This window comes from Saimiri boliviensis, chromosome 3 (assembly GCF_048565385.1).
Source record: "Saimiri boliviensis isolate mSaiBol1 chromosome 3, mSaiBol1.pri, whole genome shotgun sequence".
NCBI classification, from domain to species: Eukaryota; Metazoa; Chordata; class Mammalia; order Primates; family Cebidae; genus Saimiri; species Saimiri boliviensis.
In genome coordinates, this window is record NC_133451.1 from 79,918,381 (window position 1) to 79,945,976 (window position 27,596).

At 36.5% G+C, this 27,596-nt stretch overlaps 1 protein-coding gene and 1 pseudogene across 11 annotated transcripts in view; one reads left to right on the top strand and one right to left on the bottom strand.

Annotated features, from left to right (window-relative positions):
- The window catches only part of PTPN13 (protein tyrosine phosphatase non-receptor type 13), a 220,927-nt gene that overhangs the window by 122,702 nt on the left and 70,629 nt on the right, over nt 1-27,596 (top strand). For 9 of the 11 annotated variants that reach the window (XM_010334771.3, XM_003923981.3, XM_003923980.3 and 6 more), the window contains 10 exons: nt 5,125-5,220; nt 5,612-5,705; nt 10,797-11,019; nt 15,345-15,419; nt 15,533-15,707; nt 17,285-17,438; nt 17,719-17,857; nt 19,244-19,396; nt 21,463-21,645; nt 25,853-26,015. In XM_010334771.3, the coding sequence (XP_010333073.2) occupies nt 5,125-5,220; nt 5,612-5,705; nt 10,797-11,019; nt 15,345-15,419; nt 15,533-15,707; nt 17,285-17,438; nt 17,719-17,857; nt 19,244-19,396; nt 21,463-21,645; nt 25,853-26,015 (1,455 nt within the window). The remainder of the gene's footprint in view (nt 1-5,124; nt 5,221-5,611; nt 5,706-10,796; nt 11,020-15,344; nt 15,420-15,532; nt 15,708-17,284; nt 17,439-17,718; nt 17,858-19,243; nt 19,397-21,462; nt 21,646-25,852; nt 26,016-27,596) is intronic. The other 2 variants (XM_010334772.3, XM_074396400.1) reach the window with 1 other exon arrangement.
- Nucleotides 24,855-25,453, bottom strand: LOC101049435 (small ribosomal subunit protein mS33 pseudogene; annotated as a pseudogene).

The window sequence follows — 27,596 nt, forward strand, 5'->3', positions numbered from 1 at the left end:
ATTCAAGAACTTTGGCATTCAGAAAACTTTGTAATATTCTGTAAGTATGTGGAAGCATTATTTTGGTTTAAAAAAAAATAGTCTGATACTTTCTAGTTAAAATACCAACCAAGTTTTGTTGGTACTGGGAAATGGGCACATAAAGATTCATTATACTGTTTATTTTTGTGTCTGTTTGGAAGTTTCCGTAATAAACAATTTTTTGAAAATCAGCCAATTAATGCCACATTCCTGGGATCTGTACCAAATCTCAAGTGCTAGAATTTTACACTCAAAAATAGAAAGCCTGTTTGTGTGTCTGGATCCTCTAAAAAGAAAAAATAGTTAATAATGTTCCATACCTCATTTACAGTTAGATATTACCCCTCTTCAGCAGACCAGAACAGAAGAAGAAAATCACTTCTATCTGGTTAGTGCCTACTAGATAATCTCAGAGAGCCAAGAAATGTTTCTGCTCAGATAACCTGTAAACAGAAAATGTGCCTCTCCATATATACCAGTACAAGATTCTCTTTGTAAAGAACATAATTTTATAACAACACCTGGAAACGTTAAACTTATTATTCAGAAATTTTCCAAGACACACTCCAGATCACAAGAAGCTCACAAAAAAAAAAAACACAAAAAAAAAAAACCTCCTACTACTTAAGTTAACATAGATACACCCAACCCTACCCCAGTAAGAGAAAGAAGAAAAAAAAAAAAAAGTATTTCTATCCCTAATAGGCAAAGCAAGTTATCCCATTTGTGTTTTGGAATACCAGTGCTCTATTACTATAAAATAGTAAAGTATCATAAAGTAATAACCTCCTCCCCCATGGCATATTACTGAAAACATTTACAGACCGATAGCTCATCAAGGAAAAATGTTTTATTGTTATGTTTTTAAGAGTGGTTAGTCAAAGTTGCACTTATTTTTCTTACAGAAGGAACCCAGAGATTGAAAAACGTTTACTAGTAGTGTCAGAGTAAACTGAAGAAATAAAACATAGGGTAGTATTAAGGGTGAGGCAATATGGACATGTGAAACAATATAAGAACAATTATAAAGTGGCACCAAAGAATGGAAATTCAGATTAAAGTTTATGATCTTACAGCCACTTTTCAAAAATAGTTGTGAAATATTAAATTCGTTTATTACTTAATATGGGGTGTGAAATTGTTTCAAGGCATAATATCCAAGTGACTAAACGTTCTTTACTCAGTTTATTGAATAGGCTTATTGTGATTTCCTACTTTTCTTTGTAAGATATTAAAACCATACTGCCTGTTTAGATTTTGTTTCTGTCCATGGCCTTAATGGTCTTATTGTCCTCTATATTGCAATTCCAGGCTTGCAATTTGGTTAAGTTTTTTTGGAAAAGTTCCTTAAAATTTTAGCATGAGAACTCTGTAACAGCAAAACAAATGTACTTTGGTGTTCCTTGAAAATAGCATTTCTTCCTAGGTAAAAATGTAACTTGCATATAATGTACTATATTCATTCAATTTAAATTAGTATTAAATAAAATGGTTTTCCATCTTCTACAGTCCTTTCAATTACATTCATAATAAGCCAGAGGATTTTTAAAATTTGTTTATTCCTGTGGTAGGATGCAATCATTTAGAAAAAAAAAATACTGGTAAATACCTTGATTTTTTTAATTCTAGAACTCAATTGTAGTATTACTTGATATTTCTGTTCACCATACACAAAGCCAGGCAGTCAGGCTTGCCTGAACTTATTCCTAGTTCTCCAAATAAACATTATCCTAGAAACAGGCAGAACTTTCTCTCCATGGAGTCTGTGGCCAGTCATCTATCCTTTTTCTCCTCCCATTTATTTAAAGCTTTGTCTCAGCATGACTCTTACCCTTTTTTGGGGCATGACCTCTGTTCTCAGTTCATCATCCCCATTCTGATTCCACAAACCTGGTTTCTATGGTGCAATTTAACTATTTCACTTATTCTTTCCTTTCTTTTTCTGTTAAGAATCTCTATTAGGCCGGGCGCGGTGGCTCAAGCCTGTAATCCCAGCACTTTGGGAGGCCGAGGCGGGTGGATCACGAGGTCGAGAGATCGAGACCAACCATGGTCAACATGGTGAAACCCCGTCTCTACTAAAAATACAAAAAATTAGCTGGGCATGGTGGCGCGTGCCTATAATCCCAGCTACTCAGGAGGCTGAGGCAGGAGAATTGCCTGAACCCAGGAGGCGGAGGTTGCGGTGAGCCGAGATCGTGCCATTGCACTCCAGCCTGGGTAACAAGAGCGAAACTCCGTCTCAAAAAAAAAAAAATCTCTATTAAATACCTTCTAACATAAGGAATAACTCATCATGTGAAGACTGTCCTCAGGTTTGCAGACTAGCAAAAAAGAATTCCCCACCGACCTTGATTCTCTACTGCCATGCACTTCATGTCACTCCTCAGCTTTAGACACTTCCCAGGGTCTACCTTTTTCAGTGTCAAACACACACACACACACACGAAAATTCTGATTGGTTCCACTAAAATTTAGGCATTCTAGCCTACTACTTACATCTTCATGGCTACATTAAAGCTTTCATGTCCTTTGTGCTGACTTTTATCAGCATTGTTCACAGCCGAATTTCCTTAATCTTCTCAAGCTTCAGCCAAACAGACTCCCAGGGGGTGATAGACTTTTTTTTTTCTATGCAACTTTCTGACACGAATATCTTGGGATTCCCTGTTTCACTCTTTCCCGTGTTTGTTATTTCTTTTAAGAAGGAAAGGTTTTTCCTCCTTGCCAGTCTACTCATCCCACATTTGTTCTTTTTCCATCTCCTATTTCCTTCAGCACGTTTTTTATCAGTTTTTCCCACTACCATTTGCCACTTAAATCTCTCCCACTCAGTGGGCTTATTATCCACCACCTGAAATCAAGGACAAACATTCCTCTGTGCAAAAAACCAACAACAACAAAAACTCTCTATTTTTTTAAAATCTTCTTGTCTTCCCCAATCCTCAAAATTCGTGAAAGAATACTCTATACTCATTTGCTCAAATTCTTACCATCTAGTCCTTCTTTAACCCTTTCCGATTTGGCCTCTGACTAAATCACACAATGAAAATAGTTCTCTTAAAGGTCACCAGCGACCTTTATGTACCAATTATATGCATTTATTCACTCAGAAAATATTTGTGCTTGCTATGTACCAGGTACGTGCTAGACTAGATACTAGAAGTACATCTAAAAAAGATAAAATTCTTGGCCAGGCGCAGTGGCTCATGCCTGTAATGCCAACACTTTGGGAAGCTGAGGCCAGTGGTCACTTGAGATCAGGAGTTTGAGACCAGCCTGGCCAACAGGGTGAAACCTTGTCTCTACTAAAAATACAAAAATTAGCTGCACATGGTGACACGCACCTGTAATCCAGCTACTCCGGAGGCTAAGGCAGGAGAATCACTTGAACCCAGGGGGCAGAGGTTGCAGTGAGCCAAGATTGTGCCATTGCACTCCAGCCTGGGTAACGAGTGACACCCTGTCTCAAAGAAAGAAAAGAAAAATAGATTTAAAAAAAAACTTTTTGTCAGAGAGCTTATAATTTGGGTGAGGAAACAAACAAGTAGAGAACTGCAAAGTAGTGGAAGAGTTCCAATTAGTTAAGCATAAGGCAATGTGAAAGTAAGAGAAACAATGTCTAACTCAACCTTTATGTGATCATAGAAGCTTTTAGGTAGAAAGAGGCGTCCCTTAAAGGTTAGAAAAAGTATTCAGGTACAGAAGGAGAAGAGCAGTGTTTCTAACACAGCAAGTATCTTTCAGAAAGGAACCTAAAAGTTAATATGCTTTTGATTATCTGCAAATTCAGTAACACAAGTGCAGAATTTGTTTAGGGAAGTTGATGGAGATAAGACTTTTACCTGAATTGAGTTTTAAATTTATATTTAAGGTGTGTGTGTGTGTGTGTGTGTGTGTGTGTGTGTGTGTGTGTGTGTGTTCCCAGTCCTCAAAACTTTGATTATATATATATGTGTATGTCCATATATATACTTTTTGCCCAGTTCTCACAAATGAATTTGTGACTTCAAAATATAAAGAGCCACTGCTATAAATGTAGTTGGGAGCCAGGCATGGTGGCACATGCTTCTAGTCCCAGCTACTTGGGAGGCTCAGAGAAGATAGCTTGAGCTCAGGAGTCCAGTGCTGTAGTAAACTGTGATAGTACCACTATGCTCCAGCCTAGGCAGCAGAGTGAGACCCTGTCTCTAAAAAAATAAAATAAAATAAATGCAGTTGAGGGCCAGCTTATAAAAGGCTTTGAATACCAAGCTAAGAAGTTTTTAAACTGTATGGTGAACACTTCAGTTTCAGGGCAGCTCAGATTTTCATTTCTGGAAAGTTTACTTTCTGTAATGTGAATTATCATGTAGAGGAGCAAAACTGCAGAAAGGGGATTTAGGAGACAGGCAATAGTTGAGGAGTTACATGAATAGTGCTCGATGCTAGAAGAAGAGGGGATGGTTCAGAATTATTTAGAAGGTAGAATTTAGATTTTGATCCACACTTGGCCCTAGGCCCGGACCCCTTGGACAGTGCACACTCTGCACAAACCTACATAGTGCCCCCTTCCAAATGCTTATTATCATCTTATTCTGGTGGAACTGAACATTCTGTGTCAAATTAAGCATCAAATTCTTTGATATTGTTGTATCTTTGGATTGTCTATTCCTTACAGAGTTAAACAGAGAATTACACTTAGTAAACATCCAAAAACCGTAATAATGATGCTTACATGGCATCTACTCTGCTCTGAAAGCTTTGCATATGTTCATTCATTTAATTCTCATAACCTTAAGCGATGTGCACTATTATACCCCCTTTTTGGCTGAATTTTAAAAGAGTCATGGGGAGGTTAAATTACTTTCCAAAGGTCACAAACTAGAAAGTGGTGGAACTAAGATTCAAACTGAGGCAGTCTGGCTCCAGGGTCCGTGCTCTGAGTCAGTATACTATACCAACTGAAAAATTGGAAGCTGTTATTTGAATACACTCCAGCGATTGGTAAATTTAAAGCAATGTATAAAATGTTTTAGTCCCACAAGATTAAAAGTAATATTTGGATTTATGTGGAAAAGCTAATGAATTTGTTTTCCAATCTTCTTGTTTTAATCCTTTTAGAACCAGTTCGAAGATACAAAACTTACCACGGTGATGTCTTCAGTACCCCCAGTGAAAGTCCATCTGTTATTTCCTCTGAATCAGATTTCAGACAAGGTAGGAGGCATCTGAAACAAGCAAACTGTTTTTAAGAAACCATGATTATTATTATTATTTTCAGTAGTGTTGAAATATCAATATAAGTTGTCAAAAAGAATATACTGTATAAAATTGCAAAATTATAAAAAGCTGCTAGTTACTCAGTAGCATTGTAGGAACTAAATAGTAGTTTCATCAAATAATGATATAGTCCTTCTTATTATGGAGATAATTCATTGTATTTAAAGGTAGCATGATTTACCTCAAAAAAGTTTAAATACATGATGTCGTTAATTTGGTTCTGTGAATTTGATATGTACAACTCTATGTCTGTTAACTGTTTGAGTTTTAAATAAAATTACTCTCATGTATTTATCACCTGTGCCATCATTTTTTCATTTATAATTAGTGAGAAGAAGTGAAGCCTCAAAGAGGTTTGAATCCAGCAGTGGTCTCCCCGGGGTAGATGAAACCCCAAGTCAAGGCCACTCACAGCGACCAAGGTATGTCATATGAAAAAGTAGTGATATTTCCAGTGACCAGTGTTTGTTTTTTATTTGAATTAAGTAGAATTTTTCGTTTGTTTTTCATTGTGTTTGGTGTTTTTTTGAGACAGAATCTCGTTCTGTCGCCTACGCCGGAGTGCAGTGGCATGATCTCGGCTCACTGCAACCTCCGCCTCCCAGGTTAAAGCAATTCTCCTGCCTCAGTCTCCCAAGTAACTGGGATTATAGGTGCACACCACTGTGCCTGGCTAATTTTTTAATATTTAGTAGAGACTGAGTTTCACCATATTGGCCAGGCTGGTCTCAAACTCCTGACCTTAAGTGATCCACCCGCCGCAACCTCCCAAAGTGCTGGGATTACAGGTGTGACTCAAATATAATTTTTTTTAATTATCCTTCTTCCTTTATTTTTTGCATTTTCCTGTTCTTTTCCTTTGCCTTAGCTCTCTTGGTTTTTATAAAAGTTCTCAGAAATTTATCCATTATATAAAAGACAAAGTATTGGAATCTTTTAACATCGTAATTGACTCTAATTATTTATAGTTGTGTTTGATTTTTTAAATTATCAATATGAATATAAAATAATAGGAAGGTGAGGGCATGGGATTAAAAATCTGTGAGAAGATAGTAAACCTTGATTTCTAAGAGAATAATACCTCTCTTGAAAGGTTGGAATAGGCTCAGCCAGCAAGCATTCAGCGAGTACTTATTTGTTGAATGAATAGTTAGTAGGTTACTACTAAGTAACGTATTATGTAAGAAGTTAATTATTCACTGTATCTTTCCTGGCTTAAAAGAGGTTATCTGGTGGGTTTTTTTTTAAGCCAGATTTAGGTTGTTTAAAGTTCATTTCTTTACTGAAATATTTAGTGAATTTCTCATATGATGTTAGTATTATATTTGTGCTCAGCTTAGAATGGTGTATTGATTTACATTGTTTAAACTGAAAGGTGTCAAGTCAGTAGCAATGTGTGTCTTCATCCTGTATGCTCAGGTCCCTTACCTGAACAAAAGATGTTGTTAATCCTAAACATTAATTTCAAATTTGTAATATATTAGAGAACCAGAGGTTGCTTCAGAATTTACTTCTAAAATGTGGGAATCCTTTCTAATTCTTTATTTCAGTTTGCTTAGTTCAAGTGCCACCAAATACAAAAGGATCATTTGGAAATTAACAAACACTTGCCCCTTAGCTAATTAATTCTACCAGATACTATTTCACATCTGTAAACTATTAATAGATCAGATAACCCTGGCCATGTGATTAAAACAGACTATTCACAGTTTAGAGTCTACATAATTAAATACTCTGCACTAAAATTATTCTTTAGTTAATGGTCCCACTTTTTCTTCCTCCTTTTTTTTTTTTTTTTTTTTGAGGCAGAGTCTCTCTCTGCTGCCCAAACTGGAATGCAGTGGCGCTATCTTGCAACCTCCTTCTCCCTGGTTCAAGCAATTTTTCTTCCTCAGCCTCCCAAGTAGTGGAGATTACAGGCACCTGCCACCTTGCCTGGCTAATTTTTGTATTTTTAGTAGAGATGGGGCTTCACCATTTTGGCCAGGCTGGTCTTGAACTCCTGACCTCAAGTTATCCACCCACCTCGGCCTCCCAAAGTGCTGGAACTACACCCACTACTACAGCCACTGCACCTGGCCAAATGGTTTACTTTTAATTAAAGTTGTTTATTTTATTTCTTAGACTTTTTAAAAATAGGCTATAATTTTTTTCTTTGAGGAAAACTCTAGCAAGTATTCATTTACCTAAGGCAATCTATATTTGTGTAATAGTATTTTATGTTAGTGTGTCCTTGTGATGACCCATTTTGATAATTTTGAGCAAAGAGGTGGGAGACAAAGATCTATGCTTCATTTTACACAGTATTCTTTTTTTATTTTTGTTTTTTAACTTTTATTTTCGATTTGGGGGTACATGTGAAGGTTTATTATATAAACACGTGTCACGGGGATTTGTGTACATACTATTTTGTCAACCAGATATTAAGCCCAGTACCCAACAGTTATCTTTTCTGCTTCTCTTCCTCCTCCCCCTCTCCCTATTCAAGTAGACCCCAGTATCTGTTGTTTCCTTCTTTGTGTTCAGAAGTTCTTATCATTTAGCTCCCACTTATAAGTGAGAACATGTGGTATTTGGTTTTCTGTTCCTGCATTAGTTTGCTAAAGATAATAGCCTCCAGCTCTATCCATGTCCCTGCAAAAGACATGATCTTGTTCTGTTTTATGGCTGTATAGTATTCCATCATGTATATGTACCAAATTCTCTATACAATCTGTCATTCATGAACATTTAGGTTGATTCCATGTCTTTGCTATTGTAAATAGTGCTGCAGTGAATGTTCGTGTATATGTGTCTTTATGGTAGAATGATTTATATTCCTCTGGGTATATAACCAGTAATGGGATTGCTAGGTCTAATGGTAGCTCTGCTTTTAGCTCTTTGAGGAATCTCCATACCATTTTCCACAATGATTGAACTAATTTACAATACCACCAACAGTGTATAAATATTCCCTTTTCTCTACAACCTCGCCAACGTCTGTTATTTTTTTGACTTTTTAATAATAGCCATATTCTGACTGGTGTGAGGTGGTATCTCATTGTGGTTCTGATTTGCATTTCTATAATGATCAGTGATATGAAGCTTTTTTTCAAATGCTTGTAGGCTGCATGTATGTCTTCTTTTGAGGGTGTCTTTTTAATGTGCTTTGCCCACTTTTTAGTTGGGTTATTTGTTGTTCTCTTGTAAATTTAAGTTCCCTATAGATGCTGGCTATTAGCCCTTTGTCAGATGCATAGTTTGCAAACATTTTCTCCCATTTTGTAGGTTGTCTGTTTACTCTATTTTTCTAATGAAGCAAAAGCATGTGGGGATGAACAGCAATAAGAAGCCAATACTGAATTGCACTAAACTCAGTGATAAATTGAGGCAGAATGTTTTTTAGAAGTGATTTTTCTCTACGTATCTAATTCGAAACCTATGAATAGTTAATATTATGCCCTCCTTTAGCCAATTGAAAAACTCTTGCTTTCAATATAAACAATAGAAATAGAGCTAACAACTGAAAGAAATTAGGATATGTATTAACAATTGATTTATAGCCAATTTGGTTTTTTTTTTATTTAAAACAAATTCAAGCAAAATTAATTCATTTTGGGAGCCTTATGTTAATTTTCTTGATAAGGATCCTCAAAAGTGTCTAGATTATGAGAGAATCTTAATTTTAATTGTTTCAAGATTTTACTTAAGGATCTGTTAAGGCCTCCATATTTGTCAAAGCCATGTGTAAGGGACAAACTATCTTTTTTTTCATACTTCATGGGGACAAAAAGCCCATGTGGTGTTGATAGCATCTGAATGAGAAATAGGTTTAGGTGAAAGAAAAATATTTCAAAAGGTAGATTGTTAGCTATATGTATGTATTGTCTTCTGTTAAGAAACTCTATTTCTTTTAACTAGTTACATCTACTTTCTTTCCACTTAACTACGCGTTAACTTAAAATACTGTCTAAATTCCTTATTCACTTGCAGAACCCTCTGATAATATCCTTAACATGCTGGTACGTAATCAGGAGTCCCGTTTTCTTCTTTAGGTCATATATTCATAAAATCTATAAATAGTTTTGTATTTGTACGTGTTGCATGCTTCTTTACAAAAAGTTCCATTTCCTTTAGCTAGAATAACATGGCAAAACAGATCCAGAGAGTACTATTGATTTATATCATAGTGGGGTCGGGAGAGGAGATTAACAGGAAATTATTGGTCAGATGCAGCAGAATGAGTAATTTATTTTATTCTGAGCTATCAAAAGTGTCTTTCAGTGACCAAAAAGGGCATTCAAAGCCATTTCCAAAGAGAATCTGTAAGCCTTTTTATGTATTCGCTTTTGAAGTATAGTTTATAAATAGTACATTCCCACTGCTTCTGTGTCTCTGCTTGTTGAGGTAACCTTTGTTTCTGACTCCAAACAGTCAGAGCTGTTTTTGTGTTTGATTTTTCTCTCAAACTTTTCAGTTTTTATAGAAGCTTTCGTTAGATATCACAGTTGGAGAGAGAACAATGATAATTACTTTTGCTGCCTTTTAGTAGCTCTGATATAAAATAATTTTAGCTAAAAGGTTGTAATATTTTATGAAAATAACAGATTTGAATTTAAATGTGTAGATTCAAGGTCTTATTATTATCTTGGACCTTCCCCTTAAGTGAGAGTGAGCCATAAAAATATGTTCAGTTATTGACTCTACAAGTCAATAAGTACATTGAGTACCTACCATGTACTAGGTGCTTTTAGATACTAGAGTTGTGAACAACACAGAAAGTCCCTTGAGGGAAATAAGAGATAACTAATAAACCGTGAAAAAGTATGTAAATAATATACTGCCGTATAATCATGGTGCCTTTAAGAAAATTGAAGCTACTTAAGGGGATAGGAAGAACAAGGAGTAATGTTCAAATTCTGTATTATATGAGTAGTATGATCAGAGTTTCATTATTGGAACAAAAGAGGCTCCTAACACTCAAGAAACTTCAAGGGTTTTAGGAGCTTTTTGTCAGGAACTAAGGACAAAGATCAAATACATATTCCCTGTCCTCCCCTCCCCTCTCCTCCCCTCCCCTCCTCTCCTCTCCTCTCCTCTCCCCGTCACCCAGGGTGGAGTACAGTAATGCAATCCCAGCTCACTGCAGCCTTAACCACCTCACCCCCAGGCTCAATCAATTCTATGCTTCAGCCTCCTGAGTAGCCAGGACCACAGGTGTTTGCCGCCATGGCCAGCTAATGTTTTTTTTGTAGAGACAGGGTTTTGCCATGTTGCCCGGGCTAGTCTCAAACTCCTGGACTCAAGCAATCCAACTGCCTCTGCCTCCCAAAGTGCTGGGATTACAGGCGTGAGTCACCATGACTGGCCTATATATTTATTTATACCATACTGTGTAATGCAAAGATTCCTCTGAGATGGGAAAATAAAATTTGTTTAAATTCTTCAACTTTACTTAAAATTAAGTTTTCTTGATTAGCCTTAAAACAATTGTTTTCCTCCCAATCCTTACCTACCTCCTCTTTTCTGTATAGCAGACAATATGAAACACCCTTTGAAGGCAACTTAATTAATCAAGAGATCATGCTAAAACGGCAAGAAGAAGAACTGATGCAGCTACAAGCCAAAATGGCCCTTAGACAGTCTCGGTTGAGCCTATATCCAGGAGACACAATCAAAGCATCCATGCTTGACATCACCAGGGATCCATTAAGAGAAATTGCCCTTGAAACGGCCATGACCCAAAGAAAACTTAGGGTAAGTTGATTCTCATGTTACTACACATCTAAACCTGCTCTCACAGGGAACTCTTGGGCGAAGTACTTTTAAAAATTGCCATAGGTATCCATCTAAAGTTACCTGAAGATGAAACTGAATCCCATGTTTTTTTCCGCTGGAATTAAGTATCTTTTTGGTTGATATTAAAATAAACATATAGCTGTTTTCACTATTTAATTTTAACTATAACGTGGATGAATTTAGAGTATCCTAACTATATAATTTGAAAGTATATTCATAATCCTTTAAGTTAACTGGCTCTATTTGGTATTGTAGGGGATTATTTTTTAATATTAAGAAATCTATTGGGCTGGGTGCGGTGGCTCAAGCCTGTAATCCCAGCACTTTGGGAGGCTGAGGCGTGTGGATCATGAGGTCAAGAGATTGAGACCATCCTGGTCAACATGGTGAAACCCCGTCTCTACTAAAAAATACAAAAAATTAGCTGGGCATGGTGGCATGTGCCTGTAATCCCAGCTACTCAGGAGGCTGAGGCAGGAGAATTGCCTGAACCCAGGAGGCGGAGGTTGCGGTGAGCTGAGATCGCACCATTGCACTCCAGCCTGGGTAACAAGAGCGAAACCCCGTCTCAAACAAAAAAAAAAAAAAAGAAAAAGAAATCTATTATCCCATATATTGAGAAGATCAGACATAGAAAGTTAGTTCGAGGTTAGTTCCAAAGTTCAAGAACGTTATCAAGTGTATTCCACCTTCCTGAGAATGTTATCAAGTACATTTCATCTTGCTGCTCTGTGATTCTCAGAATTTTAGTAATAATTCACTTAATAGTTAAAAGAGGACTCCATTAGCTCCAAATATCATATCCTCATATTTACAGTATCCAATGACCGGAAGGAACAAGTCTGTACCTTGTATCTCATGATGGATATTTTTATGTGTCTGTTCTTCTAATTGTTGTATTTTTCTTTCAACATATGACTCTATATTTTTATAAACATAAAATCAAAATGAAGTATTCTCATGTAAAATATATTAAACATTTTACAACTTATATTATTGTTACTACTGTAAAGTATTATGTGACTTTACTGTGTACTATAATTTCTTTAGTCAGTTCCCAGTTATTGTACATTTTAAATGTTTCTAATTTGCTGTTGAAAGTAAAGCTCTATTGCAGGGCTCCCTCCACAGGCCAGCACTGGTCCATGGCCTGGTCACAGCAAGAGGTGAGCAAGGAGTCAGCATTAACACCTGAGCTCCACCTCCTGTCAGATCAGCAGCAGCATTAGATTCTCATAGGAGCGTGAACCCTGTTGTGAACTGCGTTGCATGTTCCTTATGAGAATCTAATGCCTGATGATCTGAGGTGGAACAGCTTCATCCCAAAACCATACCCTCCTACCTGTCTGTGGATAAATTTTCTTCCACAAAACCCATCCCTGGTACCAAAAAGATTGAGGACTGATGCTTTAATGAACATTCCTGTAGCTAACTCGTTACAGATCACTTTCTCCAAGTAGAATAGCCAAGCCAAAGATAGACACTGTTTAAGACATTTGATACATATTGTCAAATTACTCTTCCAAAAGTTTGTGCCAGTTTATGCTTTCTATGGTCATGACTGTTTTTTTATATTCTTACCTATTCTGGATATTATTCTTTCTTACTATCACCAACTTGAAAGGTAAAGTAATATCTCATTTGTAATGTTAGTTCAAAATAATTCTTCAAATGCAAAGTAAATATTAGTAAACATGGTAAAACCTAGAATGATTTTTTTCTTTTTAGTTCTGTACCAAAATTATATTACCCTATTCTATTTTCATTTTTTGTTCTTTGGTTTAGAGAATTATCTTAAAAGCCCATTTATATGCTCTGAAGTTAATAGAATTCAAATTTCCTTCACAGTATTCTAAGGAGAAAAAACTGTTGGGTGGTGAAAATTACATTGAACTACAAATTGGAAGACATGTATTCTATTCCTTATAATGCTGTTATATGACTTTATGTAAATTTTAAAACCTCTTTATTCCTCATTGGGCTAATTTTTAAAATGTGGAAGTGGGTTATAGTTTATAAGACACTGTCCAATTTTAAAGTTTTTATATTCCAATAAAATATAACTGCATGTATTTCAGCTAAAAGGAAGAAACTCAGTAAGATTTCATCAATTTATTATTACCAATATCTACATCAAAACTAAGCAATAGACAGGATGTCATACAAAATAGTGTGGGCTTCCAATATAATAATTCAGTGAGCAGCACAAAGGGTACATACATATACACCCCTTTTTCCTAAACCATAGTTTCAGAGAACTAAACTAGACTTCGGTTCATTCACAATTCATAAATTATAGATCATACCTTTATAGCATACCACTGTTATATGTCATCTCACTAAAAACCTGTTTTGTTTTTTAGGCAGTCAATTTCTAGCTATTTCAAACCAAACAATTCTTCATCAGAGATATGCTGTATCAGTGATTAGATAATTTGAACTACTGGTCATTAAAGGACTACATAGTGTTTTTTCTGAAAAGAGCTAGAGGTTATATTTTTGAGGCTGAAAAGAGTAATAGGACTAAGAGGTACAGTTTCACAATTGAATTAATATTCTTTTCCAAGACATAAATTTTTAGAATTTTTTTCTTCTTTTGGTACAAACTTGTTCATACCCTGTTGCCATAGTTGATCTTTATTACATTCTGTGTTTCCCATGGCAAACCGTATTCATTCTTTCTATTCTTGCTTAAAATGTGTCATGTTGGGTCACTGAATATTAACCCTTAATGTTAAACTTTTACTTTTACATAAATGATATCTATCACATATTATACACTCAATTAAATTGAACAGAATTCCTACACCAAGCAATCAAATGAGCTGTAAAACCAAATGCAAATAAGAAACCAACAAAAATAAAACTGATAATGTCCATTAATTCAAGCACACACCTGCACATGCATGCAAACCACCTGCCTCTGGCCTCAAGAGTAGCCCTGGTTTCATTCTGCCTTTTGCCAATTAAGACATAATCTTTCAGTCTTTTCTCAACCCTTCTCCCAACCAGAGTCTAACTTGTTTTAAGTTGTCTCCTACATTAGTCCTCCCCCTTGACCAAAACCCTAGAATATGCAAGAGGAGAAAAGGGAAAAGGTAGACTGAGAAGCAGTAAATAGAGGGTGCATTCCACGTTCCCCATCTCATGGGTCCTTTATTTCCTGAGATATTTTCTTGCTGGGGACATTGATAGGGATCAGAGACTATGTGACTGATACTATCCCTAGTTGCCACTATTTAAAACAAAAAGTACAGTGTCACAGGGTCGCAAGAATGTGATTACAGGTGGATATGTATAGGCGTAAAGTAGATGTCTTTTACTATGACCAGTTTTTTTTTGTTGTTTTTTGTTTGTTTTTTGTCTGTCTGCTTTTATATTTTTTATTTTTTTATTTTTTGAGACGGAGTTTCGCTCTTGTTACCCAGGCTGGAGTGCAATGGCGCGATATCGGCTCACCGCAACCTCCGCCTCCTGGGTTCAGGCAATTCTCCTGCCTCAGCCTCCTTTAATTTTTTTTTTTAAGAGACAGGGTCTTACTCTGTTGGTGAGGCTGGAGTTTAGTAGTGTGATTATAGCTCAAAGCAGCCTGGAACTCCTGGGCTCAAGTGATCCTCTGGCCTCAGCCTTCTGTGTAACTGAGCTACAGGCATGCACCACAGTGCCCAGCTAACTTTTTATTATTTGCGGAAACGGGTCTAATTATGTTGCCCAGGTTGGTCTCAAACTCCCGACCTCAAGCAATCTTCCTGCCTCAGCCTCCCAAAGCTTTGGGATTAGTCACCTAGCCTACGACATGTTTTAGGCTGAATATCACTTTCTAAGACAATGAGATTCTAAGACAATACATTAGCAATATTAAGCCAAATCTTTATATGACCTTGATAACTCTATATTACTTCTTCAAGACTATTTTTTTTGAGAGTCTGAGTCTATTTGAATGCCAAATAATGAAAACCCTGTAAAAGAGTATAAAAGTGAGGCTTTTTGTTTGACATCAATAGTAGAAAACAAAGATGAGAAAAAACTTTTGTTTAATGTGAGGCATACTCCATTCCTGTTCTTGGTAAATTCCAGTATATGTCTTCACTGAAAGATTCAATATTTGTTTTAGATCCCCTAGTTCTAATGTGATTTTATAGTTTCATATGTAATTTATTATTGTAACATATTTTCAAGAAAAAAGCTAGAATAAATGGTAAAAAAAAAAAAAAAAAACAACAACAACAACAAAACAAAACCAAAAAAAAAACAACTATTGATTCTGCTTTTGTGATTTGCAGAATTTCTTTGGCCCTGAGTTTGTGAAAATGACAATCGAACCATTTATTTCTTTGGATTTGCCCAGGTCTATTCTTGTAAGTAATAAAACCAATTTGTGTCACTCTTGGAAAATAATTTTGATAATTTCACCAGTTAAAGTTCTTATAATGCTTATTTTAATAAATGCCACTTACTTTTTCAATTGTAGACTAAGAAAGGGAAGAATGAGGATAACCGAAGGAAAGTAAACATAATGCTTCTGAATGGGCAGAGACTGGAACTGACCTGTGATACCAAAACTATATGTAAAGATGTGTTCGATATGGTTGTGGCGCATATTGGCTTAGTAGAACATCATTTGTTTGCTTTAGCTACCCTCAAAGGTACCAAGATGTTTTATATTCAGAGTACAATATAGAAACTTAGCAACAAGCAGACTTCCTATGCTGTTTATCATGCCTGACCTCATTTTGACAAACAGTAACTAAATGAACTAATTAGTATAAGTGAGTTAGGAACTCCCTTTCTTCTCCCAGATACTTTCATTGTTTTAATAGCTATGTTTGTTAGTCACCTTCTGTATCTGACTGTGAAGATTTTTTATTTTCTGCTATGGCTATATAAAAATATATTTTAATTATATTTTAGGGGCTGTTTTATATGTTAATGGCCTACATGTGTACTCTAGAAATTAATACCCTAATATGAGTTTGAATTTATAGTAAGACCCTATTTCTGAACTTCCACATCAACTTCTTTGGCCTACTATCCTAAAAGCATAGTGTCTTTTTTTAATGTCAGCTGACATTATATATATATTTAAAAAAAAAAAGACATAGAAAGTGTCTTTTTTATGTTAATTGATAACTAAAAATTAGTTTCTTCACATATCTTTTAAACATTGTATCCACTTAACTCCCTGAGGTTCACAACCACAGTGGCCTGAGAACACAGCTTCTGTAGAGGCCTCTCCTATTTATCAGTTAGAGTTGCCATAGCAGTAAGAAACTTTTTGGAATTGATCTCCTTTTTAAATAAACCATTATATTTATAAATTGCTCTTTAATATTTCAGTTTCCTGTCTACCTCAAAATTTAACTTGGAATGCTTAAACAACAAAGTACCATAAATGACAGCTGACAGGCTAATGGATCCTAAAACTCTATAAGCTCATAATGTCTTCTGTACCCTAAAAGAAATATTTTTCCCAATATAGCTTAATGAATTCTTGTGCCTTAAAAATGAATAATTTATTCTGTAGACTCATCCAATAAATAGTACCTACTGATGTTCTATCACTTACTAATTTCACTTTTAGACAAATCGGTCAATGTTGTCTACATGAAGCTAATTCAGTTCATCCAAATTTCTGCGTATACTATACCTAATTTCTCATAGATTCTGGGCAAATCAGATTGTATGGAATAATTCTTTTATTTGAAGAAAGTAAATAATAGCTAACTGATGACATTAAAAAATAAAATGATGCATGTCATTCCTCCTAGGTTTCAGCTGGTAGCTCAATAATAAGCACTTAGCTAATATTTATTAAATGTTTACTATGTACTGTGTGCTTTAACAAGTGTTTTCAGTTATTACGTTATTTGATCCTTATAACAATGCTGTAAAACAAGAATTATCACCATCCTCATATTAGAGACAAGAAAACTGATGTCTAGAGAGGTAAAATGATATATTCAGTGTCATACGGATAGTAAATGTTGTGACCAGTTATTGAATCTAGTACTGTATGTCTCTAGAGCCTCCATTCTTAAAAGAGTGGGTCGTACTGCCTTGCATCTACATACAGTGTCTCAGAGCTCCCTGACACATTTTTAATAGTCTTGTATTTATATTCTCATATGATACTATCTTATGCAAGTCTGACTCAAAAGTGAAGAAGTCAGAAGAAAATATTATTTTTTTATTTTATCTGAATATTTTTCTCATTCTGTTTTAGATAATGAATATTTCTTTGTTGATCCTGACTTAAAATTAACCAAAGTGGCCCCAGAGGGATGGAAAGAAGAACCAAAGAAAAAGACCAAAGCCACTGTTAATTTTACTTTGTTTTTCAGAATTAAATTTTTTATGGATGATGTTAGTCTAATACAGTGAGTACACAAGAGTTTCTCTTTTGCTCTTTTTGGACACCAGTCCTTTGACCATTTAGCTTACTGATACTGAATTACTTGATTCCAATCAATGATAATGTCTGCTTTATAATAAAAGTAATATTTCCTTCAACACAGTTTATTTAATCCTTATGCCTTAAAAGCTTAATAACAAGGTTAATAATAAATTTATGGAAACTAACCTTACATGCCTATAATAAAAATCACCCCAGTATTCAAAATCAGAAGCCAAGATGTCTGTGTGTATTTGTTTTTCTAGACATACTCTGACATGTCATCAGTATTACCTTCAGCTGCGAAAAGATATTTTAGAGGAAAGGATGCACTGTGATGATGAGACTTCCTTATTGCTGGCATCCTTGGCTCTCCAGGCTGAGTATGGAGATTATCAACCAGAGGTAGGATTTATGTTTTTTTCCAGGACCATTTTTGTTTGGTGTTCTTACCTTTAACATAGTTAAGTATTTGATGTTTAAATCTGAAGTTGTTGTGGTTTTGTTTGTTTGTTTATTTGTTTGTTTGTTTTGAGATGGAGTCTCACTCTGTCACCAGGCTGGAGTGCAATGGCATGATCTCGGCTCACTGCAACCTCTGCCTCCCAAGTTCAAGCAATTCTTCTGCCTCAGCTCCTGAGTAGCTGAGACTATGCGCACTCGCCACCATGCCCAGCTAATTTTTATATTTTTAGTAGAGATGAAGACGTCACCATGTCGGCCAGGATGATCTTGATCTCTTGACCTCATGATCCGCCCACGTTGGCCTCCCAAAGTGCTGGGATTACAAGTGTGAGCCACCATGTGCAGCCTAGATCTGAAGATTTTTGAGGCTTCTTTGGTATCTCAAAATGACCAAGTACTCCATATATTTTGATAATATAATATCATGAAGTGTGTGATTCCCCCCCTCCCCCATTTAAAGTTATCCTGTTTTGGAGTTTAGAAATGGCTACCACTTACCCCTCCTTCTCTAACCTAGCTCTAACCTATAGAGACTAAGTTCTAACCTGTAGAGACTAGACACAGGAGTTATTAGTCAAATATAGATTAAAAGGATCTTCTGCCTTCCACATGATAGGCTGGCAGCCTGGCAGAGCAGACTGTATGCAGAACTGAGAGTATACTTAAAGCCTGATGTTTCTAAATAAAAGTGATCTAAGAGAAAGCAAGGGGCTAAAAACTGTGCCATTGGAGCACCATCCTTCAACGATGTTCATCCTAAACTATAGTGACACGAAGCCCTTGAATGTCACACTCCTCAACCTTGCTAATCTGTTCATTTTATCTCACTGATTAGTAAAGACTGATGCATTTCTTCTAAAACTCATTCCTTAGAGAGAGAGGTAGAAATAGAAGTACTTCATCACTTAGCAAAAGCAAGAACTTTAAGATAGAAGGAAGAGCCCAGCGCAGTGGCACGTGCCTGTAGTTCCAGCTACTCAGGAGGCTGAGGTGGGAGGATCACTTGAGCCCAGGAATTCTGGGCTGTAGTGCACTATGCCAATCGGGTGTCCGCAACAAGTTTGGCATCAATATGGTAGCCTCCCAGGAGTGAGGGACCACCAGGTTACCTAAGGAGGGGTGAACCGGCCCAGGTCAGAAACAGAGCAGGTCAAAAACTCCTGTGCCGATCAGTAGTGGGATCGCACCTGTGAGTAGTCACTGCACTCCAGCCTGGGCAACATAGCGAGACCCCATCTCTTTAAAAAAAAAAAAAAAAAAAAAGATTGAAGAGTTTACTCCAATAAAAGGGAAAAAAAATGCTTGTAAAACATTCTTTTTTTCTAGGTTCATGGTCTGTCTTATTTTAGAATGGAGCACTATTTGCCTGCCAGAGTGATGGAGAAACTTGATTTATCTTATATCAAAGAAGAGTTACCCAAATTGCATAATACCTATGTGGGAGCTTCTGAAAAAGAGACAGAGTTAGAATTTTTAAAGGTAAGCAGGGCAAGATTACAAATGATAAGCTTTATATCTTTTTCAAGTAAGCAAGAAGTGTTGGAGGACATATATCTAAAAGGTCAAGTACCAATAACTGATACTGTGCATAATCTCATCTCATTTATTGCTGACTAAAATTGTGATATTCTAATTCCCATTTTGTAAAAGAGGGAAATGAGGCTCAAAGAGGAAATGTAATATTCCCAGAGTCAATGGCTAGTGTGTGGGGCAAATATGATTTGAACCCATATCTATCTAGCTATTAATCCAATGCTTTTATCTTATTCCATACTCTAAATCAAAATACATTATACAAAAGAAACAAATAAATTTGCTGAATGACTTGATATAAGAGGCAAATTCATACTGATTCTAGAATTGTTTTGCTTTTTCTCAAAAGTTTTAAAATTCAGTTACATCCTTTAAAAATGATCTCCTTTGACTGCATGTCTCACATCTAGGTCACGCTGATGCAAGAGGTGGGCTCCCAAGGTCTTGGGCAGCTCTGCCCTTGTGGCTTTGCAGGATATAACCCCACTCCTGGCTGCTTTTATTGGCTTCTCTTGAGTATCTGCAGCTTTTCCAGGTGCATGGTGCAAGCTGTTGGTGGATTTACCATTCTAGGGTCTGGAGGACAATGGCCTTCTAACAACTCCACTAGGTGGTGCCCCAGTAGGGACTCTATGTGGGGACTCCAACCCCACATTTCCCTTTCATACTGCCCTAGCAGAGGTTCTCCATGAGGGCCCTACCCCTGCAGCAAACTTCTCCCTGGGATCCAGGCATTTCCATACAGCCTCTAATATCTAGGCAGAGGTTCCCAAACCTCAATTCTTGACTTCTGTGAACCCACAGGCTCAACACCATGTGGAAGCTGCCAAGGTTTGGGGCTTCCACCCTCTGAAGCAACAGCCCAAGCGGTACCTTGGCCCCTTTTAGTCATTACCAGAGCAGCTGAGACGCAGTGCACCAAGTTCCTAGACTCTACACAGCAGAGGAACCCTGGACCCCACCCACAAAACCATTTTTTCCTTCTAAACCTCCAGGCCTGTGATGGAACGGGCTGCCACAAAGATCTCTGACATGCCCTGGAGACCTTTTCCCCATAGTCTTGGTGATTAACATTTGGCTCCTTGTTACTCATGCAAATTTCTGCAGCCAGCTTGAAATTCTCAGAAAATTTTTTTTTTTTTAATTTACTATCACATTGTTAGGCTGCAAATTTTCCAAACTTTTATGCCCTGTTTTTTTTTTTTAAACAGAATGCCTTTAAGGCACCCAAGTCACACCTTGAATGCTTTGCTGTTTAGAAATTTGTTCCACCAGATACCCTCAATCATCTCTCTCAAGTTTAAAGTTCCAAAAATCTCTAGGGAAGGGATGAAATGCTGCCGGTCTCTTTGCTAAAAAAATAATAATAATAACAAGAGTCATCTTTGCTCCAGTTCCCAACAAGTTCCTCTTCTTTACCTGAGACCACCTCAGCCTGGACTTCAAAGCCATTTAGTCTCTAGAAAGTTCCAAACTTTCCTACATTTTCCTGTCTTTTTCTGAGCCCTCCAAACTGTTCCAGCCTCTGCCTGTTACCCAGTTTCAAAGTCACCTCCACATTTTCAGGTATCTTTTCAGCAATGCCCCACTCTACTGGTACCAATTTACTGGATTAGTATTTTTTCACACTGCTGATAAAGACATACCTGAGAGGGCAATTTACAAAAGAGAAAGGTTTAATGGATTTATAGTTCCATGTGGCTGGGGAGGCCTCACAATCATGGTGAAAGGCATGTGTGACATGGCAGCAGATAAGAGAAGAGAGCATGTACAGGGAAACTCCCCTTTTTTAAACTATCAGATCTTATGAGACTTATTCACCATCAAGAGAACAATACAGGAAAGATCTGCCCCCATGACTCAGTTACCTCCCAGTGGGTCCCTCCCATAACACATGGGAATTCAAGATGAGATTTGGGTGGGGACACAGCCACACCATGTTATACGGTTTCATTATCTTTGTGTCACCATTTACCAAAGTGTGTTCCTATCGTATGGCATTATTCCAACAGGTTTGCCAAAGACTGACAGAATATGGAGTTCATTTTCACAGAGTGCACCCTGAGAAAAAGTCACAAACAGGAATATTGCTTGGAGTCTGTTCTAAAGGTGTCCTTGTGTTTGAAGTTCACAATGGAGTTCGCACATTGGTCCTTCGCTTTCCGTGGAGGGAAACCAAGAAAATATCTTTTTCTGTATGTCCATTTAACCTCCTTTTATTATATTTTCAAATGAAATTACTAACTTCCAATGTAATATATTAACAGACTTTCCTTAGACCCTACCAATCAGTGGGGCTAACACATCTTAATACTATTTGACTCTTCCTTTGTAGTTGTGGAAAGTATTATTGAGATTTTATTTATGTCTGGTTTTTTCAACAGGTGATTATTATTACACATTCCTAGCTGGTTATATGCTCAATTAACTTTAGTTAAATTACAACCAAGTTGAATTCTCTGACTAAGTCAGAACTTATTCTGGAGTTATAACTTCTCACATGGAAAAATCTTCCTAATGTTTTTAAGATAGATAATTATCTTAACCCTAGTGAACCTTGTCTGGCTCAATAGTAGACCCCCCCTCGTAAGAACTGTTATTTGAATCTCAGAGGTACAGAGACTTACTGGATTTTATGAACTAGTCTCAGGAGTTTTCTGCAGTTTTAGATTTTTAGTGTGCAATTTCTGTAGAGTTAGAAAGTGATTTTTGGAAAATAATATGTTTATGGAAGATAGTAAACAATAAAGGTATATTTTGATCTTGGACCTAGTTGGGATATCTAAACATTAAAGTTCCATTGGCAGACTTCAGAGATGAATAAAAAATATTAATATGTTCAGATGTTTGTTTTCCTAATGGTATTCAGGAACTACTAATACCTTTAGTTCATATTTAGGCTAAAGTATAGTCTCAGCAAAACTGTTTATAAAGTTACCAAGATCCTGATGGATCTGGATAATCTTCAACCCCGAGACCATTTCTAGACCTAAAGGTTAGTTGATTGGTTTCCTCTGAAACCCAGAGGTATCACTAAGATTGCCAGATGATGTGTTCTCCAGACCACCCACATCTTCTCAAGATTGTCAGGACCAGGAAATTACTTGGGTTTAATTTACCTTCCCCCAGCAGAAATGCTGGCAGAGCCCATGTCTGAAGAAACCTTACATTAAGTACAAACCCAGTTTAGACTGTTTTGAAAAGGCGACAAGTCATAATCACACAACATTTAGCTCTATCTAATTTGCCAAGTTACCACACTAACCCCCATCTATAGAACTAGCCATGATTAGTTCATTTTTAAAGATCTGCAAGAATAGAGACTAGATCATATTCCCATGTAAATTATTCCTGTATTTAATAGCATTCATTTATCCTGAAGTTCTTTCTCTAACACAGAACTCTGTTTTTTTTTTTTTGTTTTTTTTTTTTTTTAACCCTTCTTTTTTCTTCTACTAACCTCTAGGGTGATGGAAAAGTTACCATTTAGTCTTCTCATCTCTCACAACTGAGTTCTCTCAAGCACATTTTTTATCCAGTCATCCATTAACACTTGGAGAGAATCAAATATTCTTCGAAACTATACATCTTTCCTAGATATTAAATCATCTATACTATCACTTTTCATAATTAATATGAACCTGTGACCTATCTTTGGCATTTTGTGTGTGTGATCTTTGCTGCCTTTGGGTGTTTTATTATAGGTACCGGTTCTGTAGTTCTTTTGACAGATAAACTAAGGAGATTCTTATCTTAATGGTAATGCTTGAATCAGTGAGGGATTTTTACGACTATGGAGTTCAGTGTCTTTGCAAATTCCTTGACAGTGGTTAAATGTTATGTTTGTTAGGGAAAAAAAATGTTCTCCAAGTATTTGAAGAGTTACTGGGTATACTACTGATAATCAAGACTCTAGTTTGTTGCTACTGTGTCGTTAGCTCCTCTCTAATACTTATTTATTTCTGATTCTAACAAGGAAAACAGGTTTGATCCCATTGGCAACAATATCTAGCTAGAATTCAACAATGTTGTTTTATTTCTATTGCATTTATTATATTTTTATAGCTTGATTCTATTTGTGGCAATTGGGGCTGGTTTTCTATTTACAGTTGTGTTACAAAGTTTCTTTAAAGTGAATTTATGTAAGTAAGAAAAGTCAATTGAGGCCAGGCGCGGTGGCTCACACCTGTAATCCCAGCACTTTGGGAGGCCGAGGTGGGTGGATCACGAGGTCAAGAGATTGAGACCATCCTGGTCAACATGGTGAAGCCCTATCTCTACTAAAATACAAAAAATTAGCCGGGCATGGTGGCACATGCTTGTAATCCCAGCTACTCAGGAGGCTGAGGCAGGAGAATTGCCTGAACCCAGGAGGCGGAGGTTGCGGTGAGCCGAAATCGTGCCATCGCACTCCAGCCTGGGTAACAAGGGCAAAACTCTGTCTCAAAAAAAGAAAAAAAGAAAAGTCAACTGAAAATTTTATAAATAAACAAGGCCAGAAATTGTAAAGATGACATCTACATGATTGAAGTTTAGGTAATCCTTTGTTACTATAACTTTCGTAAGCCCACTAAATTTGGCTTTTCCATGCCTATTTTCACATTTGAAGCAAAAACAAGGGACACGAAGTAGAATAATCTGCACAGTAGCCAAGAGTTAGAGTACTGTCTAACTGGACTTAACTGATTCTCCAGCGACATTAGTATTAGAGCTCTGACACGTTGAACACTGGTCTTTTAAGGCATGGATCACCTGCAAGCCTCACCATATAGGTCACAAATTTGAGTATGCTCTCTTCCACAAGAGACATTCATTTTTCAAGAAATATCAGAGAGATAAAACTGATTTGTGATTCTCCTACTTTCCCTATATTTGGCACAAATCACCATCTCTAAATATCAATGTGTTTTATCTCTCAGCCCAACAGTTATGTTATCAGTGCCTCTTCATCTCACATTTTCTTTAATTTTCCACAACTTCTACTCAGCCATTATGCCACACAGACTCTACTTGACTGAATTGCAGCTCTTATCATTATATATTAATTTAAAAAATTTTGTTAAACATTTTTTTACCCAATAGAGTAGAACACATATTTCTTATTTCTTTTTCAAACAGTTTTGGTGTTTATAAACATTACCATAAATTCAAAATATCAATAAACTTATCAAAGGAATTCATTTCTTTTGTTGATGGCTGATATATAAAATCTAGATTTAGGCTACAATTTCTGAAAGTGGCAAAAAATATTAATTTATTTCTTGCATTTGTTTAAAATAATACATGTGCCATATATTGACTTTTCATTCAGCAACTGACCACAAGCAAGGGTGGTCCCATAAGATTATAATGTTGTATCTTTTTTTTTTTTTTATTATTCATTTCATTAGAGAACTACGTAAACGTCACATTTCATGGCCAAGGCCAAAATAATTTTGCACAGTTAGAATGTGTTCAAGAAACCAGCCACAATTTAACTGGATTAGAAGGATATGACTGTGTTCTTCCAAATAACCTTCATTTAGGAAGATGACATTCCTCCAATATGTGGAAAGACAATAAATGCACTTTCTTCTCTCTGTCACTGAGGAAGAAATTCTCCCTCTTGAGGGACCAACATTATTTCTTTTTTGCTGCTCTTTTCCCTTCTCCTTTCTTTGGTTTTCCCTTTCCACGAAGTTTCTTTAGTCATTTTTGCTCATCCATAAAATCCTGATGCTCATCTCTGTAGAGTCCCAGAAGTCGGAGTGTCCGCATGAGTCCAGAGTAAGTGTGGTGATCTGGATACCAGTCATAAGTCTCCTTCTTCTTGGCCAAGGGCAGTTCACTGAACAGTTTCACCACTTTCATAGACTTGGAATCAGTAGGCCTGGCAACTTCACCAAATAGCCGAGCACTGAGACGAGACATGAGCAAGGCATATTCTGAAAGAAGGGACATTTCTTGAGTGGCAAGGAATTAGAGTTCCTGGACCTGACCTTCCTCACCCATGCGTCCTTGTCCCGGAAGCCCCGCCATAATGTTGTATCTTTACTATACCTTTTCTATGTTTAGATACATATTACACAAACAGTTGCCTATAGTATTCAGTATGGTAGCATGCTGAATGCTTCAGGTTTGAAGCCTAGGAGCAATAGTCTACACCATATCGTCTAGGTGTGTAGTAGTAAGCCATCTCATCTATGTTTGTGTAAGTACACTTCAGGATGTTTGCACAGTGACAAAATCACCTAATGATGTATTTCTCAGAACATATCTTTATCGTTAAGTGATGCATGCCTATACATGATTATATTTATATTAAATGTAAGTCAAAGAATACCCAGTGCCTACTAACAGGAAATACAAATAATATCTCTACTTGTTAATTATAATTATGAATACCCTTGGTTAATATTGTAGAAAAAGAAAATCACATTGCAAAATACATCAGATGGAATAAAACATGCCTTCCAGACAGACAACAGTAAGGTATGCCAGTACCTGCTGCACCTCTGCTCTTCTCAGCATAAATTCCAGCTACAGATGAGAGCAAGACAGAGCAACCAAGATGCCCAAGATATTGGTAAGGATAAGCAGATTATTTCAGATGACTCCTTGGAATATGCATAATTTTGGCACCAAGTTTTAAAAGAACTGCCATGTTTAGGATGAAAACTTACAATGTATATACATGTTAAATGTCTATAAAGGTATCACAAATGCAGGCAATATTTCAATTGAATGTTCACCCTGAGAGAAGACTCCTAGTGAGTACCTGTTTAAATGTCTTATACTTAGCAACAATAGGCTAGTTGATGTAAACATTATAAAAGTTTGGGCTATGTTCTCTACCCTTGGTAAACTTTCCAATATTTGGAAAGCTAAGACCAACATGCTTGAAACACTAATATACAATAGAAGTTCAGGATTTCGGTAACAGATTATATTGTACAAACTTTGTGATCCATACTATCAGATAAACAGGGAAATCAGAGGCTAGAGTGCTGAACAGGTGGCACTTGAATTGGATATGAAGGATAAAAATAATGCAAGTAGTTGGTAGATAAATGGGCAGGCTTCACAGATAAGGGAAAGAACACAGGAAACAAGGGAGAGGATGAGGGAAGTATGCACCCAGAACAGAACAGTGAAGAGACACACTTTCTGGGTGGCAGATTTACCACCTGTTAGTTTTTCTTGGGTTCATCCCTGTTCTGAGATTGAGATGAGTAATCATAGTACCCAATACAAATGGTCGGATGAATGGTTTTACTTTCTTTTGAAAAGGAGCCAGCAGAAAAAAACTAATCTGACTCTGAAAAAATATCTCAATCGGAACTGAAATATTTAAAGCTTACTCTGCAGTTAGAGATTAAAATCATACAGAATCTAATTCTGCATAGTAAATTCTTGTAGGTGTAAGTGAAACAGTGAGAAGTATGTGATTAAAAAATTAAATGGAATAGCACTGATGACCTTGTGCAGCAGGGTCCTATGAATTCTTTACCCAAACTGTCACATTCAGAAAATAGTTTCTCCATAGGACCAGACTAGGGCAATGGCAAACTATGACTAGATGTTTCTAAACTTTTCAGAATCATGATGGGGGTGGAGGTTGTATGGGGATTTGAAATGAAGATTCCAAGAACCTACATAAAACTCAGAGAGCTACAGTCTTTGGGAATTCAATCCCTAGAATCTGCACTTAACAGGCTTTCCTCAGTAATGATTTTTACACATGCTGAAGTACAGTAACTACTGCTATAAAGTAATCCCATTATTCTTTTTCTGCTTTGCTCTACTAGAAAGTTTATATACTCTTATATATTTTCAAATTATAGTGAAATATCAGACTTATTAGAGCTGATGCCATCAGCATTCCTACTTTGACTAATATTCTATTCAGTACAATCCATTAACAGTTGAAAGTTAGTTGTAGTATAGTGAACAGAATCAGAAGACAAAAGCTCAAAATTAGACTCTCATCCTCAACACTTCTTATACTGAAGAACAATGTGGTATAGCAGTTAAGAGCATTAGCTCTGGAGCCAAATTGCCAGTGTCAAACGAGGCTGTTACTTATAAGCCCTAAAACCTTGGGCAAGCTACTTAAACTCTTTGCCTTAGTTACTTCATCTATAAAATGATTACCTTAAGATAATAC